The 20,321-nt window shown below is 43.8% G+C and overlaps 1 protein-coding gene across 1 annotated transcript; it reads right to left on the minus strand.

The window, feature by feature from the left end:
- Positions 1-9,197: 9,197 nt before the first annotated feature.
- Positions 9,198-18,573, minus strand: LOC135518190 (KN motif and ankyrin repeat domain-containing protein 1-like). Its single transcript, XM_064943155.1, has 11 exons — positions 17,921-18,573; positions 15,751-17,659; positions 15,444-15,605; positions 14,834-14,942; positions 12,980-13,150; positions 12,720-12,807; positions 11,044-11,263; positions 10,552-10,694; positions 10,186-10,386; positions 9,979-10,077; positions 9,198-9,857 (listed from the first exon to the last, which is right to left on the minus strand). Exons 1-11 carry the CDS (start codon positions 18,485-18,487, stop codon positions 9,795-9,797), a joined length of 3,732 nt encoding a protein of 1,243 aa, XP_064799227.1. The 5' UTR covers positions 18,488-18,573; the 3' UTR covers positions 9,198-9,794.
- Positions 18,574-20,321: the final 1,748 nt, after the last annotated feature.

Consider the following 20,321-nt stretch of genomic DNA (forward strand, 5'->3'; position numbering starts at 1 on the left):
TAAAAATAGCTTTTTCAAACAAAAATTTGCATCCTGTAGCACTAATTCCAAAACGTTTTGGGACACTAAAGTCCATGGAGAATAAGAGCATCTCCTCCCAGCTGCCCTCTGAGGCTAGGAAATACTGTCACCACCAGTAAATAAATCTATGATAATCAATCATTTCAATAAGCATTTTTTTACGGCTGGCCATGCCTTCCACCTGGCTACCTCTACCCAAGCCAACACCTCTGCACCCCCTGCAGCAACTTGCCCAAGCCCCCCCCCTGCTTCTCCTTCACCCAAATCCAGACAGCTGATGTTCTGAAAGAGCTGCAAAATCTGGATCCCTACAAATCAGCTGGGCTAGACAATCTGGACCCTCTCTTTCGAAAATTATCCACTGAAATTGTTGCAACCCCTATTACTAGCCTGTTCAACCTCTCTTTCGTATCGTCTGAGATCCCCAAAGATTGGAAAGCTGCCGCAGTCATCCCCCTCTTCAAAGGGGGAGACACTCTAGACCCAAACTGTTATAGACCTCTATCCATCCTGCCCTGCCTAATCTAAAATCTTCGATAGCCAAGTTAACAGATCATCGACCATTTCGAATCACACCGTACCTTCTCCACTATGCAATCTGGTTTCCGAGCTGGTTATGGGTGTACCTCAGCCACGCTCAAGGTCCTAAACGATATCATAACCGCCATCGATAAAAGACAATACTGCGCAGCCATATTCATCAACCTGGCCAAGGCTTTCGACTCTGTCAATCACCGCATTCTTATCGGCAGACTAAATAGCCTTGGTTTCTCAAATGACTGCCTCGCCTGGTTCATCAACGACTTCTCAGATAGAGTTCAGTGTGTCAAATTGGAGGGCCAGTTGTCCAGACCTCTGGCAGTCTCTATGGGGGTGCCACAGGGTTCAATTCTCGGGCAGACACTTTTCTCTGTATATATCAATGATGTCGCTCTTGCTGCTGGTGATTCTCCGATCCACCTCTATGCAGACGACACCATTCTGTATACATCTGGCCCTTCTTTGGAAACTCTGTTAACAAACCTCCAAACGAGCTTCAATGCCATACAAAACTCCTTCCGTGGCCTCCAACTGCTTTTAAATGCTAGTAAAACTAAATGCATGCTCTTCAACCGATTGCTGCCCGCACCCGCCCGCCTGACTAGCATCACTACTGTGGACAGTTCTGACTTAGAATATGTAGACAACTACAAATACCTAGGTGTCTGGTTAGACTGTAAACTCTCCTTCCAGACTCACATTAAGCATCTCCAATCCAAAATTAAATCTAGAATCTGCTTCCTATTTCACAACAAAGCCTCCTTCACTCATGCTGCCAAACATACCCTCGTAAAACTGACTATCCTACCAATCCTTGACTTTGGAGATGCCATTTACAAAATAGCCTCAAACACTCTACTCAACAAATTGGATGTAGTCTATCACAGTGCCATCCTTTTTGTCACCAAAGCCCCATATACTACCCACCACTGCAACCTGTATGCTCTCATTTGCTGGCCCTTGCTACAGATTCGTCGCCAAACCCACTGGCTCCAGATCATCTACAAGTCTTTGCTAGGTAAAGCCCCACCTTATCTCAGCCCACTGGTCACCATAGCAGCACCCACCCGTAGCACGCTCCAGCAGGTATATTTCACTGGTCATCCCCAAAGCCAACACTTCCTTTGGCCACCTTTCCTTCCAGTTCAGACTGGAACGAATTGCAAAAATCACTGAAGCTGGAGTCTTATATCTACTTCTCTAACTTTAAGCATCAGCTGTCAGAGCAGCTTACTGTACCTGTACACAGCCAATCTGTAAACAGCACACCCAACTACCTCATCCCCAAATTGTTATTTATTTTATTGCTCTTTTGCACCCCGGTATCTCTACTTGCACATCATCATCTGCAAATCTATCACTAGATTGTTAATGATAAATTGTAATTATTTCACCTCTATGGCCTATTTATTGCTTTAACTCCCTACTCTTCTACATTTGCACACACTGTACATAGATTTTTTAATATTGTGTTAATGACTGTACGTTTATTTATGTGTAACTCTGTGTTTTTGTTTTTGTCGCACTGCTTTGCTTTATCTTGACAAGGTCGCAGTTGTAAATGAGAACTTGTTCTCAGCTGGCCTACCTGGTTAAATAAAGGTGAAGCAAATAAAATTACAAATAGTCACTTTAATAACTCTACCTACATGTACCTCAATTACCTCGACACCGGTGCCCCCGCACATTGACTCTGTACAGGTACCCCCTGTATATAGCCTCCACATTGGCTCTGTACCGTAACACCCTTTATATAGCCTCTACATTGGCTCTGTACCGTAACACCCTGTATATAGCCTCCACATTGACTCTGTACTGGTACCCCCTGTATATAGCCTCCACATTGACTCTGTACCGTAACACCCTTTATATAGCCTCCACATTGACTCTGTACCGTAACACCCTTTATAAAGCCTCCACATTGACTCTGTACCGTAACACCCTGTATAAAGCCTCCACATTGACACTGTACAGGTACCCCCTGTATATAGCCTCCACATTGGCTCTGTACCGTAACACCCTGTATATAGCCTCCACATTGACTTTGTACCATAACATTGACTCTGTACAGGTACCCCCTGTATATAGCCTCCACATTGGCTCTGTACCGTAACACCCTGTATATAGCCTCCACATTGACTCTGTACCATAACACCCTGTATAAAGCCTCCGCATTGACTCTGTACAGGTACCCCCTGTATATAGCCTCCACATTGTCTCTGTACCGTAACACCCTTTATATAGCCTCCACATTGACTCTGTACTGTAACACCCTGTATATAGCCTCCACATTGACTCTGTACCGTAACACCCTGTATATAGCCTCCACATTGACTCTGTACCATAACACCCTGTATATAGCCTCCACATTGACTCTGTACCATAACACCCTGTATATAGCCTCCACATTGGCTCTGTACCGTAACACCCTGTATATAGCCTCCACATTGACTCTGTACCATAACACCCTGTATATAGCCTCCACATTGGCTCTGTACCATAACACCCTGTATATAGCCTCCACATTGGCTCTGTACCATAACATTGACTCTGTACAGGTACCCCCTGTATATAGCCTCCACATTGACTCTGTACCATAACACCCTGTATATAGCCTCCACATTGACTCTGTACCATAACACCCTGTATATAGCCTCCACATTGACTCTGTACCTGTATATAGCCTCCACATTGACTCTGTACCATAACACCCTGTATATAGCCTCCACATTGACTCTGTACCATAACACCCTGTATATAGCCTCCACATTGACTCTGTACCATAACACCCTGTATATAGCCCCGCTATTGTTTTTTTTATGCTGCTCTTTAATTACTTGTTATTCTTATCCCTTGCTTTTTTTAAATAAACTGCATTGTTGGTTAAGGGCTTGTTAGTAAGAATTTCACTGTAAGGTCTACACCTGTCTCCACATGTATTAGGTGCATGTGACAATTTGATTTGTACAATTTGATTTGAATAAAATACATATTTTTCATGAAGTCTTTTGGGTTGATATCTAGTTTTTGGTTTAAATCTGATTGAACTACTGACCAGTTATCAAAATGCTACTCAATAAATAAACACCAATCTATATAAACATGTGCATAGTGTTTGTGGGCATCATTAGAGTTTTTAAAATTGGAGTAATATTCTTTTTTTATCAGGTTTAGCCTGGTTCAGCTTAGCACTCCTGGCAAACAACAGCTGGCAGAGTGCACCAAAGCGGCTTTGGGTCTCATGGCATACTGTACCCAGTCAACACGCTGGGCTCGGGCCTATTCCGTTTGAGACTCGGGGGACTCAGCATGGACTCAGATTCAGAGTAGCTTAATGCCGGCCGAGCTCTTTCCAAGTCCGGCAGATCATATTACTATGTGCTATGACTAATGGTACTCAGGCTGGGTCAACTTCAGCTTATCTGTCCCGATTCAAGTGTTCAGGAGTAGGGTCATTTGAGGTTTTTATTCGGCAGGTGATGTAATACCAAAGAAATTTGATATATTTCACTTCCTAGTCATCAAATTTGCTAGATCATTAAAAGCAAAAATGTGTGACAGTCTCTGCAGTCCTATAGATATCAAAGATGGTCCTTAATTTAGAGAATCTCTGATGCTATAAATGCTTTCACTTTTACTACATCTTGCTGGGTGTGTCGGCTGCACATTTTGTATGTTGCACTGAATGTTGTTTTGATGTTCCATTATGACCAACTCAATTATGACTAACCAAATAACACGTAGGCCTGTCTTTCATTTCAAAATCCTACTATAAACCACCAGGATTTACAAAACCCTATTTTTATCACATTTTTTTCCATCAATAATATGTCCAAAATTATAGCACCTGAATTTGACCCTGAAAATATGACTATTATATTTTCCCTTAAAGATTTTAAGCAATTAACATAAAGTGTGCAGTAATCTAATTTTAATTTCAGTATCTAAATAAGGAGGTAGGCATATCAGTTCCAGATAAAACTAGGATTTGAATATGTGCTTCACACATAAATAAATCTCTGTGCACAGGCAGTCTGCTTGCTCGAGCGCATCAGTCAACACTCCATACTGCAGTTGGGACAGAGCGGTCAACACTCCATACTGCAGTTGGGACAGAGCGGTCGACACTCCATACTGCAGTTGGGACAGAGCGGTCAACACTCCATACTGCAGTTGGGGCAGAGCACTGGGTATGCTACCCAAAAACAGAGCTGGAAAATGTTCCACATTTTAAGAATTAGGCTAGCTCACAATGTCTCTCTTACACACACACACGGACAAACAATATTCATGTTTCCTATATGTGTATTTATTGTGAGCTAGCTTAATTCTTAAAATGTGGAACCCCCTATTTTAACATTTGACAGTACATTTTGTCTGTCCCTGCTCCCCCTCAACATTAATTCTAACGTTACAACTCTCAACTGCCTTTTACTCAATTCTTGATTCTCTTCTTTTGCAGGAATCTTCTAACTTGGATGGAAGGAAGGAGGAGGGAACAAAGGGGAAAGAGTACAGAAGTTATCCAGCCTGCTGACTAAGAAATGTAAATAGACAGAAAGATATAGCAAAACATAGGCTCTCTCTCTCCGTATGTCTGCAGAGTCAACATAGTCAATGACAAGTTTTTCATATTCTAGAGAAAACAGACCATTTCCAATGCATTTAGTTTTGTAGATTGGCACGTATTTCAGACATACACAGAGTGAACAAAACATTAAGAACACCTGCTCTTTCCATGACAAAGACAGACCAGGTGAGAGCGATGATCCCTTATTGATGTCACTTGTTAAATCCACACTCCATGCCCCGATGAATTCAAGCTGTTCAGATGTTTGGTATACTCAGTGTATATGATATTGGATTACTCCGAATATCACTCATGGACATTTCCTATGGCCGGATATGGACTCATTCGATATCCTAAGACATCCTATTTTCTCTCTTCATGTTGACAAATACTGACTGTTTACAACATCGCATATCTGTGTTTTCTCAGTATTCAATATGTTAAGCTATATTAATTCCAGATAGGCCTATGTTTGTCTTGGCTGAGGTCCATATTAGGATCTTGATATGCTTTTTGATATGGTGAAAATAAGGACGATATCAGATGCATTTGAGTTTTCCGCACATGCTCAATAACTTGACAAATATGAAATACAGATGTATTTTATGTAAAAACAAATCCCTCAGGATATCATACATGATATGGTCAGATATTGACTCATTAGATATCCTGAGATAGGCCTATGTGGACATCTTATTTTCTCTATGATGACAAATACAGTTGGCCTATATAGTGTATTTTCTCAGCACATACAATTCATATGCTCTTGCCTGAGGTCCATATCAGGATCTTGATTTTCTTTTTGATATGCTAAGGACAGTTTCTGATGCTTATTTGAAGACATGCTCAATAATTTGACAAATATTAAATCCATGTCATTCTTTCATACACTAGCTATAATTTTTGTATTCACTCTGCATAAAGGTGCACACAAACTAAAATCACTGTAACTGGTAGCCTAGCAACAATAATAAAGTATTTTCTGCGGTTGAGTTCCAACAGTCATTTTTTAATTTGGGGCGCCACAATGAGTGTGTAAATGGTGTGTGATCAAACTGACAACTGGAGTAACAAAGTGTGAAGCTGTTCAAAAACTAACTCAAGGAAGTTTATAGTAAGTAGCTAATTTGAGATATTTTATTTAGCTTAGTAACTAGAATCAGGAACGTTAGCTAATCAAAAATATGAAATAACATATGGAATCATGTAGTAACCAAAAAAGTGTTTAACAAATATATTTGATATTCTTCAAAATAGCCACCCTTTGCCTTGACAGCATATTTTCAAGCATGGTGGTAGCTGCACCATTTCATGTGTATGCTTGTCATTGGCAAGGACTATGGAGTTTTTAGGATTAAAATAAAATGTAATACAGCTAAGCACAGTCAAAATCCTACAGGAAAACCTGGTTCATTCTACTTGCCAACAGACACTGGGAGAAAAATTTACATTTCAGCAGGACAATAAACCTAAATCACAAGACCAAATCTACACTGAAGTTGCTAACCAAGACGACATTGAATGTCGATGACGGCATGCGTTTCCTTGCAGGTAACCATGGTTGACAGAGGAAGAACAATGATTCCAAGCACCACTCTCCTTGAGGCTTCCAGTCTGACATTCAAACTCAATCAGCATGACATGACCTGTGTTAACGAGAGAGTCACTGACATGTCAGCTGGTCCTTTTGTGGCGGGGCTGAAATGCAGTGGAAATGTTTTGTTGGGGATTCAGTTAATTTGCATGGCAAAGAGGGACTTTGCAATTAATCGGATCACTCTTCATAACATTCTTGAGTATATGCAAATTGCCATCATACAAATTGAGGCAGCAGATTTTGTGAAAATGTATATTTGTGCCATTCTCAAAACTTTTGGCCACAACTGTATAGGGAGGAGGTTAGAGACCTGGCAGTGTGGTGCCAGGACAACAACCTCTCCCTCAGCATGAGCAAAATAAAAGAAGAAGCCCGTGGACTACAGGAAAAGGAGGGTCAAACACTCCCCAATTCACCAACAATCTCATGATCCAAACACACCAAGAAAGTAATTAGGAGGGCATGACAACGCCTTTTCCCCCTCGGGACACTGAAAAGATTTGGCATGGGTCCCCAGATCCTCAAAAGGTTTGACAGCTACTCCATCAAGAGCATCCTAACCAGTTGCATCACCACCTGGTGTGGCAACTTATGGCATCAGACCGTAAGGCATCACTGGGGCCAAGCTTCCTGACATCCAGGACCTATATACTATGCAGAGTCAGAGGAAGACCCAAAATAATTGTCTAAGAGTCCATAGACCGTTCTCTTTGCAAGCCAAGTGGTACCGGAGCGCCAAGTCTAGGTCCCAAAGGCTCCTTAACTGCTTGTTCACCAAAGCCATAAGACTGCTGAACAATTCATCAAATGGCCACCCGGACTATTTGCAATGACCCCCCTCCTTTGTTTTTACACTGCTGCTACTCGCTGTTTATTATCAAAGCATAGTTACTTTACCCCTACCTACATGTACAAATGACCTCAACTAACCTGTAGCCCCACACATTGACTCAGTACCAGTACCCCTGTATATAGCCTCCACATTGTTTATTTGTGTTACTCTTCTTTTTTTACTGTAGTTAATTTCATCATTGTTTTCTTAACTGACAATACAGGTTTACAAAAAAATAAAGTTAAGGGCTTGTAAGTAAGCATTTCAAGGTAAGGTCTGACAAATACAATTTGATCAAGGTGTGGAAAGCTCTTTGAGACTTACCCAAAAAGACTCCAAGCTGTAGTCGCTGCCAATGGTGTTTCTAACATGTAGACTCGCTAATCAAGACATTAGTGTTTTATTTTTCAGTCATTTTTAATGCTCACATTTTTCTTTGAGAGTATTTTGTGTAGATAGATGACAATTTAAAATTAAATCCATTTTAATCCCACTTTATAACACAAAATGTGGCAAAAGTGAAGGGGTGTGAATACTCACTGAAGGCACTGTATGTACATGAAGACAGGGTAAAGTAACTAGGCATCAGAATATAATAACAGTGGTACAATAAAGAACAGTAGCAACATATGATTAGTGTACAAGTGTGTGTTTGTGCATATGAATATGAAGATGGAATTGAGGGACATGCTCAAGCACACTCTCAAACACACACACAAATGTAGTGCACTTCTTTTGACCAGAAAGCTATGGGCTATATAGTTTCCTACTCTAAAGGGAATAGGATGCCATTTGGGACACAAACTAGGATGGAGATGAATGAGGGGAAGTATCTGCTTCATCTCATTTAATCCCTCAGTTTTAATGAGGGGAAACTGCTAATCACCTTCACTCGCTTCCAAATACTCAAGACACATTTCTCAGCATTTGGAGAACAGTAAGAACAGAACATAAGTTCTAATGGGGCAGGCTGTCAATTCTGGAGGTGGGAGGGAGGGAGATGGGGTTTGCGCTAAAGTTAGACTTGCATCCTCTTACCTCAAGTAAAATTTCTACAATCAGAGTTGCCCTCGCTCTCTGTTAGCTTCTGAAGGAAATGAAACGAACCAGACAATGACCATTTAGAGGTGAGGTCCCCAGATGAATGGTTTGTTGCAGACAATACTGCTGTAACTATTGGAAAACATCTGAGGCCCTACTGAGTGAGTCAGAAAAATACTGTGATGACATTCACAAATGAATCCTGTTGCTAGCACTACTTCCTCGCCCCACGGTGAACAGAAGAGCAAACAGAAGATAATAAAATATGCAGCCTCTCTAGGACAAAGGAAGCAGAATTTAAGAAGGCTTTTGTATTGCAAAAAGTAAACCTTTCCGGCATGTAGAATTCACCTGATACTCCCCGGCATCAGCGGTATGTGTTGGTTTTTAACAATGTAGAAATATTTTCCTGTTGCGTTATATCATGATAACCATTCACCACAGCACCACCAGGAGGAAACATTACAGAGTCCTGTTTCTCACACAGTGATGTTCTGAAGCTGTTCAACCAGAAAGTCCCAGCAGGTGGCACCAGGTACAAATATCAACTGTGTTTCCTGTTGTTTATTTAGAAAGGGTAAAAATCACATGGAAGATAGAGGTACTTCAGTTTATTGTATTATTTAAAAGCATAAGGCACAGAGCATTATACAAACAATGAAACATTTAACACTAATATACTAATTGTAAATGCATAACTGTACTTCCAATGGGCTTAAATATATGATATATACAATGACAATCACATAAAAAATATATGCAAATATATTGATGTTTGAGGGCATAGAAAGAAATTATCTGCATGTATATGCAATGTATTCAATCTAGAGACTAAAATGTCAGAAAATAAACTACACAGAAAGGCCACAGGTCGTGGGGATATAATTACTGTAGGAGAGTGATTTGCCTAGCAACCTCTAAGTTTCAGGCTGTCAACCTGGACAAGAGAACAGGCCGTCCATATAGGCTACATCATTCGTTCGTTTCATTAGGCTAACATTTACAATTGTGGTCTCAGATCGCTTGTTAAGTGCTTGGATACGAGGGAATCATCTTTAAAACGAACATAAACTTTGAAGCCTTCATAAACCCTATATAAGGGCCACATAGAACCTTCACAAATTATTCCATACACTAAGCATACGTCTATGTGTAGCAGCAAGGGTGGAGGTTTGAGGGGCTTGCGGGTAGTTTCATTCAAAGACTGCTCTTCCAGCGGAACTGGGGGGTGTATTTCTACCGAGACGAGGGGTTCCCTATGGAAAGAGGGTGGATGCACACGATTAGTTGGTATGGAACAGATGTACATAATTTTATAGAATAGGTATATAAAAACAAACTGAGGGACCCGATCTATAGATATTGCGTGTTACCAACCCCGGCCTGGCATTTGGAGAAGTTGACATGGGCATAGAGCAGCACTGCTATGTCTTTATGTCCAGCCTCAAGAGCTATGGACAGGGCCGTGCTCTCATCCTGCATACACACAGACAAACAGGGCACAAACAGTGAATCAGACAAACAAAGACACTAACACAGTGATAGTCTGCTACGGGAGTGACAAACATACACACAGTAACTCACGCTGTCACTCAGGGTGGCGTTACAGCCTGGCTTGGCCAGCAGCAGCCTGACTATCTCAGCGTGGCCATGTTCGCTGGCACACATTAGAGCTGTAGAGCCCTCATCATCCTGAAGGTTGACCTCTGCCCCCTTGGCCAGCAGGGCCTGCACCATGTCCATCCTGCCGTGGCTCACTGCCAGCATCAGGGCTGTCTGACCAGCCTGGGGATCAAGGGTTAGAGGTCAGCAGTAAGAGGTCAGAGACAAAAAGATGGACTCAAAGAGATGGCCACTCGGGAGCTTGAAGTCGACACACTCAGCCAGTGACCAGACAAGCTCGGACTTAACCACCACCCCCCCCCCCCACACACACACACCCCAACATACCTGGCTGGCCTTGGCATTAACATCTCCTTTAATGAAGAGCTCCTCCACCACCTCCATGTCCTCTGGGGCCTCCACAGCAGCCAGGGCAGCCAGCATGATGGGGGTATATCCTGCCTTGTTCTGCTTGTTCACGTTACACACATCTTGAATGGAAGCCAAAGAGGAAATGTGCCAAAACAATGGCACAGAATTAAAAATAACACTACGGGTAGCTCAGTTAAAACTCTGTGACCAGATTGTGGGGATCCTCTGAAAGAAGTATAGAACAAGAAGGCCCGCACACTGTTAAAGCTCCCAATTCACTGCTTTGTCAGGTCAATCAAACAAACGGAGTGCTCACATTACACAATATACACATTTCACCTCACATGACCACCACAAACTTTTATATACTCTGAAAGAACACATTTTAGATGAATGTACTCAACAGAACATCATATGAGTGAGAGGTTTAAATGGAAGTCAGGTTCAGGTCTGAGTCAGAATCAGTACCTGCCAGCAGCATCCTCTTTACGACGGTGAAGTTGGAGTGGGACACGCTGTAGTGGAGTGCTGTGTTACCGTTACCGTCTGCCAAGTTGGCTACGTGTCTCTGCACGGCTGGAGAAACTGACCGGAACGCCGTTAAATAGTCCCCCACCACCGCCGGAGCAGCTGACTTCTGACTGGACACACGGAACCACTCGTGCTGCAGCATGTTCAGGCAGGACCGCTGAGGGTGGGACACAGTATAATACATTCTAAGCAGGACGTCAACCAACACATATATGGGCACACAAACATTTATGACATACACACACTCCTAGTAGAGACCTACATTGGGTGAATTTGTTCTAGCTTGCCTGGACAGGCAGAGATTTCACTTCAGAACCAATGGCATGGTCTAAATGTCCAAACCCTGCACACCAGGGTGAGCTAAAACAAATGCAGCCAAACACAAAGACACACTGTCAAGCCTTCGTGTTTTTAATTCGGAAAAAGCACAAACAGGCGTTGTTGTCTGTCAGGACGAACACGCAGTACTGTAATTTAGCAACCCTCCATCATGCAGTGTGTGCAGAGAATTTTGAACAGTGAATTACCAAAGACATATTGTAATTATAGGGACATTACTGAATGAAAATAAACATAATCAGCCAATACTTCAGCTCCTTTGACCTCACCAAACCCTCTTCCTTAAGGGGAAGACTGACTGCCGATGGCAGTGACAGATCATCCACAACAATAACTATTACAGGGGACTAGTGCCCAGGGCATTTTGAGAGGTCTTCAGAACATTAGGGATGGTTAGGACTAGGTACAGTGGTAAAGGGTATCACATGGTTGGTCGAGCACAGGGCAGTTCAATGTCAGTCCTGGAGGGCCGAAACACTTCTGGATATCACATCCTGTTCTTGGAATATGGGAATAATTCAGACCTCAGTCTCTCCATCCCTGCTCTTCTTTCTCCCCTGGGATGTATTCATTATACCAACTCTGTTGCAAAACGTTTCTTAAACGGAAGCAACCAGAACAAAATGGGGGGAGGGACCTACAGTACCCAAATTTGTCAAGTAGAAATGTTAGTTGCAAAACATTCAATTTTAAAACTGTTTGGACTAATCACTACATCCCTGCTCTTCTTTCTCCTTCTGTTTTCTATCACTCAACCAGTCACTTTGACAAGATAAAAAGCAGATGATGTGGAACACATATGGTGGCGTCAGAGTTAGTTAGGTTTCAAGAGGCGTAAAGGATGTAAACCAAGACCGAGCAAGATGTTGTTGTCTGGGTGGAACACAGAGAGAGAGGGTGTCTATGTAACTCATACACAACCAGGCCTTGAAGTCCCTGCCCAGAAACACTACCAGACGGCAGAAAATTACAGGAGTCGGCACATTCCTCAGTTATACATGTCACAAATGAAATATTTTTTCCTCTAGTTTAGATTCCAAGACATCGAGTTGACCCCGTGCCAACATTTTATATTGTTTCATAAATTCTTGTATGATGAATCAAAGGGACACAGGCAATTAGAGAGCTCCTAAAGTCACAATTGTAGTCATTAACCAGTAATGTTCATGACCATTCCCATACATTCTTGTTAACAGACAAACAAAAACACATTCATACATACACTCTTCCATTCAGTCTACTTGTGCCACTGGCCTCTGTTTAGCAGTACTCACCAGTTCTCTGCTGGATAAAATCTGGTCGTCACTCAGATGGGTCTTCAGCGCATGGCAAGCAGACAACATCTTCTCACTCAACTGAAAACTGTAGGGATAGGACCTAGATATTTGATACACTAATTGCACAATAACTATATACCCTGAACAAGCTGGAGAATAATTCCCAGAGTGCGATGCAAATTTATGGATGACTGATGCTCCCTGAGGTGAGATGAGATTAAGTGAAGTACATTCCCTAAAACCACTACCATATTCACCTCTCCTGTATCTCCGTCCTCCCATGGCCACTACATTCTCTGTTGGCCACCCCTTTGTTCCCGCCCGTTCGGCTCCGATCCTGGAGGCCACAGACCTCCCTCCACCTCCCGTTCCCGTTCTTCTCTTCTTCTTCAGAGCTGGATGGTTCACTAGTTGACATGGACTCACACCTGCAGCCAATACCCTCAGTTATTTCAAACTTTCCTCTACTAGGCCATAGCTTACACAAACTAAATATGTTTAACCATTAATATGTAGACTTGAACCTGCAGCCAACACACAGAACTGAGATGATTTTAACCAGTGAAACATATCAAAGTCTGATCAGAATAAAACTCAGTCAAACTACCAGTCAAAAGCTTGGACACACCTGCTTATGCAAGGGTTTTTCTTTATTTTCTACATTGTGGAATAATAGTGAAGACGTCAACACTATGAAATAACACATTGAATCATGTAATAACCAGAAAGTGTTAAATCAAAACATATTCAAGATGTTTGATTCTTCAAATAAGCCACCCTTTACATTCTCACAACCAGCTTCATGAGGTAGTCACCTGGAATGCATTTAAATTAACAGGTGTGCCTTGTTAAAAGTTCATTTGTGGAATTTCTTTCCTTAATGTGTTTGAGCCAATCAGTTGTGTTGTGACAAGGTAGGGTTGGTATACAAAAGATAGGGCTATTTGGCAAAAGACCAAGTCCATATTATGGCAAGAACAGATCAAATAAGCAAAGATAAATGACAGTCCATCATTATTTCAAGACATGAAAGTCAGTCAATACGTAATATTTAAAGTTTCTTAAGGTGCAGTTGCTAAAACCATCAAGTGCTATAATGAAACTGGTTCTCATGAGGACCGCCACAGGAAAGGAAGACCTCGAGTTCTCTTCTGCAGAGGATAAGTTCATTAGAGTTAACTGCACCTCCAAAATTGCAGCCCAAAATAATGCTTCAGAGTTTAAGTAACAAACACATCTCAACATCAACTGTTCAGAGGAGACTGCGTGAATCAAGCCTTCGTGGTTAAATTGCTGCAAAGAAACCACTACTAAAGTACACCAATAAGAAGAGACTTGCTTGGGCCAAGAAACACAAGCAATGGACATTAGACTAGTGGAAATCTGTCCTTTGGTCTAATAAGTCCAAATTTGAGATTTTTGGTTCCAACCGCCGTGTCTTTGTGAGACACAGAGTAGGTGAACGGATGACCTCTGCATGTGTGGTTTCCACCGTGAAGCATGGAGGTGGTGGTGTTATGGTGCTTTGCTGGTGACACTGTTGTTGATTTACTTAGAATTCAAGGCACACTTAACCAGCATGACGACCACAGCATTCTGCAGCGATATGCCAGTCCATCTGGTTTGCGTTTAATGGGACTATCATTTATTTTTCAACAGGACAATGACCCATAACACACCTCCAGGCTGTGTAAGGGCTATTTGACCAAGAAGGAGAGTGATGAAGTGTTGTATCAGATGATCTGGCCTCCACAATCACCTGACCTCAACCCAATTGAGATGGTTTGGGTTAGACCGCAGAGTGAAGGAAAAGCCAAGGGCTCAGCATATGTGGGAACTCATTCAAGACTGTTGGAAATTCCAGGTGAAGTTGGTTGAGATAATCCCAAGTGTGTGCAAAGCTGGGTGGCAAAGGGTGGCTACTTTGAAGAATCTAAAATATAATCATTTAACAATTGTTTCTTTAATACATGATTCCATATGTGTTATTTCATAGTTTGATGTCTTCACTATTATTCTACAATGTAGAATAGTCTAAATACATTTTTTAAATCCTTGAATAAGTAGGTGTGTCCAAACTTTTGACTGGTACTGTTTTATCAGACCCTCACCCTGTGGTTACGCCCACAAACTTCAGGCTCTTCCTGGTTCCAGTGTAGCCTCGGTCACCATCTTGTTTCTTCATGATGGACCTCAGCATGTTGGCGGTCGTGGGCTGACCTGGAGGGTTAAGGTTTCCCAATGAATTCTAATTTGATTGTTGTAAACCACTTGTTGTGAAGTTCTGAGAATTTGTTTTACTTATTGAATGTCTACTTCACCTAGTACTTTCTACAGAGACAAACACATATACTAACACTCATACATAGACATACAATTTCAGCTCGAGCCTGTCAGCCACAGACCGCTGTGTAGTGAGAGATGTGTGCTTTCCAAAACTCAGCATCCACCCAAATATTTCAATAGTAGGTCTTCCAGAGCCAATGCCAAACCAGAGAAAGAGCTATTTCCTCCTCCATGGTTCTACTGGTTCAAAGGAGGCCAGGCATCTTCTAGGGAGCGGTCTGCCAGCAGAATGCTCCTTTAGTTTCTATTTTTCTCCCGCTCTCAACCCATCAACATTATGCAACTATTTAAAAGGCACCACTGGGATACAACTGCATTCAGCCCCCTACATGCACACAAACTGACACATACCAACAAAACAAACAAAAAACACACCGTGCAATGCAGAGGATGTTTGGTGTTCTATGCGTAGTATCTTTTGCTTGACCTCTGACTCCTTAGTGACACGCTGGCTGACCCCTGACCTTTCTGTGTTTCTCTTAGGTGAGGTGTTAGTGAACTGGCCGGGCCCTGCGATGGACTGGAACTGTACACAATCTGTACAAGGGAGAGAGGAAGAAAATCACCCACTGGATTATTGTGTATAAAGAAAAATGTCCATGATACCAAACAATTATCCCTAGTAAATACCCACCGCAGATGCAAACTGTGAGTGTAAAGACTAGACAGACTATATCCATACCTGTGGATTGTGAGGATATTGGCCTGTCCTCCGTGCCTCCCTGTATTATGGCAGAGTTGACGGATGACATGATGAGGGTGGTGTTGTCTGACGCCGGCTGGATGAACACCTCTCCCAGTTCACTGTAGCTCTCAGTCAGCAGGCCCTGCTGCTCCCTCAGCAGACACTGCATCTTCTCTATGTAGTGGTCCAGACCAGGCTCTAACTGGGATTGGCCCTGGGCCTGGTGAGAATGGGATGTCTGTGTCAGTGATGGTGGTCCTGCAAGATCCCGTATGCGCCCCTCACCCACCCCGATCCCAATACTCCTGGTCTTGGTGGGGTCGGGGAGACACGAAGGACCACAGGCGATGTTCCGGGTTTTCAGTCCAACCAGGAAGTTGTCGTTCACGTTAGTCATCCCGACCCCAGCATCTCTGGTTGTTGCCTTGGTGACGGCCACATTGGTTTGGGTTGGTTGTTCTGCGTTTCCTCCCCATGGCACGGTCGTTCCAATGCCAACGGAGCGGGTCTTAGCAACGGTGTGGATTAGCTCTAGGACCCTGCTGTTGCCAACAGCGATGTTCCGGGTGATGGTGTGCACAGTGTTGGTGTGTTTCTCCTGGGTGTTGAGCACGGTGTTGGTGCTGGAGGTGGTGTTGAACAAGCGGCAGGTGTTTGTGAAACGGGAGACCGAGCTGAGTGTTGGTGATGTGTTGGTGCGCTGGGAGACCGTCTGAGGTGATACCATGACACCTGAATCCACCCCTCTGACTGGAGGGTCGGTTGCCATGCCGACCTCCTTTACAGCACTCATCACGTCGTCGACCGTACAGTCCCCGCTCCCCACCGACACCAACTGACACTCCCCCATCCCCCTTCTTCTCGCTGCAGCCAAACTCTCCATGATCAGATCTGTGTTGACACCTGCGTCACACACCCTCACCCCTGTCCCCACACCTTGGGTGACCATCACCACCTGTCTCCCAACACATTGGTCCTGGGTCTTCACTCTCTCTCTGACCACCCACCAAGTCATCGGTACCTCTGGTCCTGAGCTCACACTCTTCAGCTCCGGCCTACAGGACACTCCAACACTACAGCCCCACCCCTCCACCTCCATCCTACCTCCAGCGGAGGCGTCCTGGACCTCTGTGTGGTTGCCCACCCCCAGGCTCCTGGTCTGGGCCTTGGGCCTGGCCTCCGGGGCCTCCATGGCTGTGGAGGTGCTGTGGGTGGATGGCCTGGCGGTGGAGCCTTTATCAGCCTTGTTCCTGGCCCCGGCAGCCTGTAGCTCCAGCTTCAGCCTGCCCATCTCCGTCTGCAGGGTGGACTCCTTTACCTCTGCCTCCAACTGACACACCCTCTCCTTCAGGGCTTCTATGATTCTCTGCTGGGCATCTAGCTCCGACCCCTTATCCACAGTGACAACGAGGTGGGCCTCAGTTACACCCGTTGCTATGCATCGTGTGTCTGTGGGCTTGGTCTTCGTGGCGATGTCCCTGTGTTGTTTTGAGGACCTGACATCTAAGATGGCATCCAAGTCTTCATCAATGCCGACGGCTACTGATTTGTGAGCTCTGCAGTTGCTGCGTAATGTGTTCTGGTTGAGGCCATGCCGTGCTTGCAAGCGACCACCCTTGATGGTCCTCTCCAAAGCCTCCATCTCAGCAGTCAGCTGCTGGAACTCCTTCAGGCCAGAGGAGGTATTGTTGTGCTCTGCCTTGTTCTCCAGCCCATCTTCAGGTTTCCCTAGAAGATCAGAGCCCTTCCCAACCCGGAACCGACCGGCGCTGCCCGTGCTGTGGGCTCTCTTCCGGAACACGTCACTCAGCTCTTCTTGGTCCTGGTTCTTCATCCGAGAGACCAGCTGTCTCTTCTCCTCCTGGAGGACAGAGATCTTCACCTGTAGAACAGGGATGCTCCTCACCTGCGTAAAGATACATTAAAATCAGCCATTAAAACTGACTAGCTAGCTAACGAACAGTGTGCAAGCAAATCTACAAGATCATTATACTGATATTTTTTAAACATAAATTAATAATGGGATTGAAACACACAATATATTTTTACACTTTATTTTACCACATTAAGTCAGTTTCTAGAATGAAAGATTCCCTGACCAAGATGGCTAACATTTTACACCTGATGCCAATGTCCATTCTATTGTTCTATTTAATTCAATGCTGACCTGTTCCTCCAGCTCCTTCAGCCTCTGGATGGCCATCACCATCTGGTCCCTGACATGCTGCAGGTGCAGGGGGCTGAGGCCCGTGACTGGAGTATCCCTGCCAGAGCTCTGGGGGCTGGGTCTCAGGGACCCTCCGCTGCCCAGGGAAGAGCCGTGGTGGAGGGATAGGGGCAGGGAAAGCTCACCTTCAGCATGAGGCTTGTTGACATTTCCGCTGTTGTTCTGGTTGTAGGAACCCCAGCCGGTGAAGGCGGACAGGGAGCCACTGGAGCCCACTCCCCCGAAGCTGGCTAGGCGCCGACGGGGATGGGGCTCAGGGTGGGGCTGGGCTGGGGTGGTGCTGGAGGTTTTCTCCTGCTCTAAGCGCCTACGGGTCTCCACCAGGGTCTTCTCCACTTGAGGGTTGAACCTGGGGGTGTTCAGGGAGCGGACGGCCGGGGCAGGCTTCCCCTCTTGTGGTTTCAGAGGGACGGAGGACCCTTCCTGACTAGATGGGGTGGTGTTGCTGGTGGTAGAGGCACTGTGGGGTGGAGGAAGAGGGGGTCTCCCTCGGTTACCGGTCGACATGGCAGACTGACTCACACCCGTGTCACCACTACTCGCCGAGGACAGGGATTCCGATGAGGTCCACGATTGGCTGGGTGTGGTGCCACTTTGCGCTTCTGCCCTGCTGTTGGTCGCCCTGAGGGGCTTCTTCCTCAGCCTATTAATGGTGGAGCCATTCTGAATGTCATCCACGTACTTGAGGAAGTCCAGGTCCAGCTGGTATCCGTAAGGCGTCTCCAGATAGTAGGGGGTGGTCTCCTCAGTAGCACTGACTGACCTTCCCCTGTTACCTGGTAGAAGAGAGTTAAAGAAAATGACTATTGTTCAATTGTACATGTCCTACCATCAGGACCAGAGGAGAAGAAAGCAGGAAGTTATGTTATGGCTCTTGAATTCATGAAGAAATATTAAACAAAACATTGGGTTGGTTGGTATGAGGAAATGAAAGACAGCAGGCAGGAATGTGGAAATGATCAGATTCCTGAGAGCTTTCCCTGGTATCAAACATAGGGTAGAAATCATGATTCAGTTAAATGTAGAAGACAAAGTTGTCAAACTGTATCATGTAGAACTACTGTTAGTTTGCAATAAAGATGTTGAATGCAATAGGCCTAGACATACCAGTATTTGATTTGTCGTCCGATGACCAAGAACTAAAAGCATTCAATTTGAATCAATTTATTAATGAATTGTCTGAATCAAGATTCTTTAGAGATATTTCTTTAGAATATAGATTAAGACATATTTGGCTAACTCTAACCAAGAACATTTGCATGCATGTTTCTCAAATTTGTAAGGCAAATAAAGGAAGATACAAGTTCAAGTAACGACAAAGTATTTTTTCAAATTTAACAGTACTGAGTGGCATCAGCCTTACCTAAATGTTACACATAATTTTCAATCCAGTAGGCCTACATGGTATTGTTGTCCTTGGTTCTCTCCTCCCTGTGTATTAAGATTGTTGCCTCTCCTAACTTTTCTGACAATACCCTATCCTCTCCAGTCTCTCCAATGAGGCAAAATGAGATCGGCCAAGAGTAGACTATACCAACACAGAATGGAACGTCATTGGCTGACAGAACCCTCCAATCAGTAAGCCTCTCTACTTAGACTGGACTAACTTAACTCTATAATTACTGTGCAAGTAATTATATTGCCCAACCATTTTCTTGGCATTCATTCTATAAACTCGCTCCTTTTACAAATATTTTAGCTGCTCACTTACATAAGGATATTGACTAACTGCATATCAGAATTCGGGTTATCAGTAGTTTACTGTCCTTCACAGCGTTACGACTCCTTCACAACCTCAGTGAATGACTAGGACACAGAAACAACAATTGTACAATACCTTGGCCATTTCTGTAAATGTGTGTGTCTTGAGCCATTGGTACAGTTGATCCTTATGGCAAAGAAATGGTTCTGAGTCCATCCATGTGTGAAGTCCAGCTCAAGGCCTAATGTGCATCTTAGACAGAAATATCAGACAGAAATATCTTATAACATCTTGGAAGAATATAAAGCATAACTTCTTCTTTTCTCACACACAATAACAGATAAACAGTGCTAACACATATGTAACTAAATACCAAATGAGACATACTGTATGAGGGATAATCCTGCAGACACAACAAAGCTCAACACCGATCCTTAGAATCAAACAGTTCTTACTGCACTAGTATGCTTTTGTCACCCACATTATTATACTGTATCCCTTTTCCTGTAAAGAAGAAGCACCCAGTCTGAATAAGACAGACCATTGTCTTCTTTAGAGAGTAATGTCATTTCATTGAAGGAACATTTATACTAGGAAGGGGTTCTCTTATAAAAAGGCTATTCCTCACAGCAAGTCTCT

This window comes from Oncorhynchus masou, chromosome 28 (assembly GCF_036934945.1).
Source record: "Oncorhynchus masou masou isolate Uvic2021 chromosome 28, UVic_Omas_1.1, whole genome shotgun sequence".
NCBI lineage: Eukaryota > Metazoa > Chordata > Actinopteri > Salmoniformes > Salmonidae > Oncorhynchus > Oncorhynchus masou.

Bases quoted from the DNA above. Each gene is read 5' to 3' on its own strand.
- LOC135518190 (XM_064943155.1), bottom strand. From the start codon at position 18,487: ATGTCGACCGGTAACCGAGGGAGACCCCCTCTTCCTCCACCCCACAGT. The intron at 17,660-17,920 runs GTCAGCATTGAA...ATCTTTACGCAG, and splicing joins TGAAGGAGCTGGAGGAACAG to GTGAGGAGCATCCCTGTTCT. The intron at 10,695-11,043 runs GTACTGATTCTG...CTTCCATTCAAG, and splicing joins AAAGAGGATGCTGCTGGCAG to ATGTGTGTAACGTGAACAAG.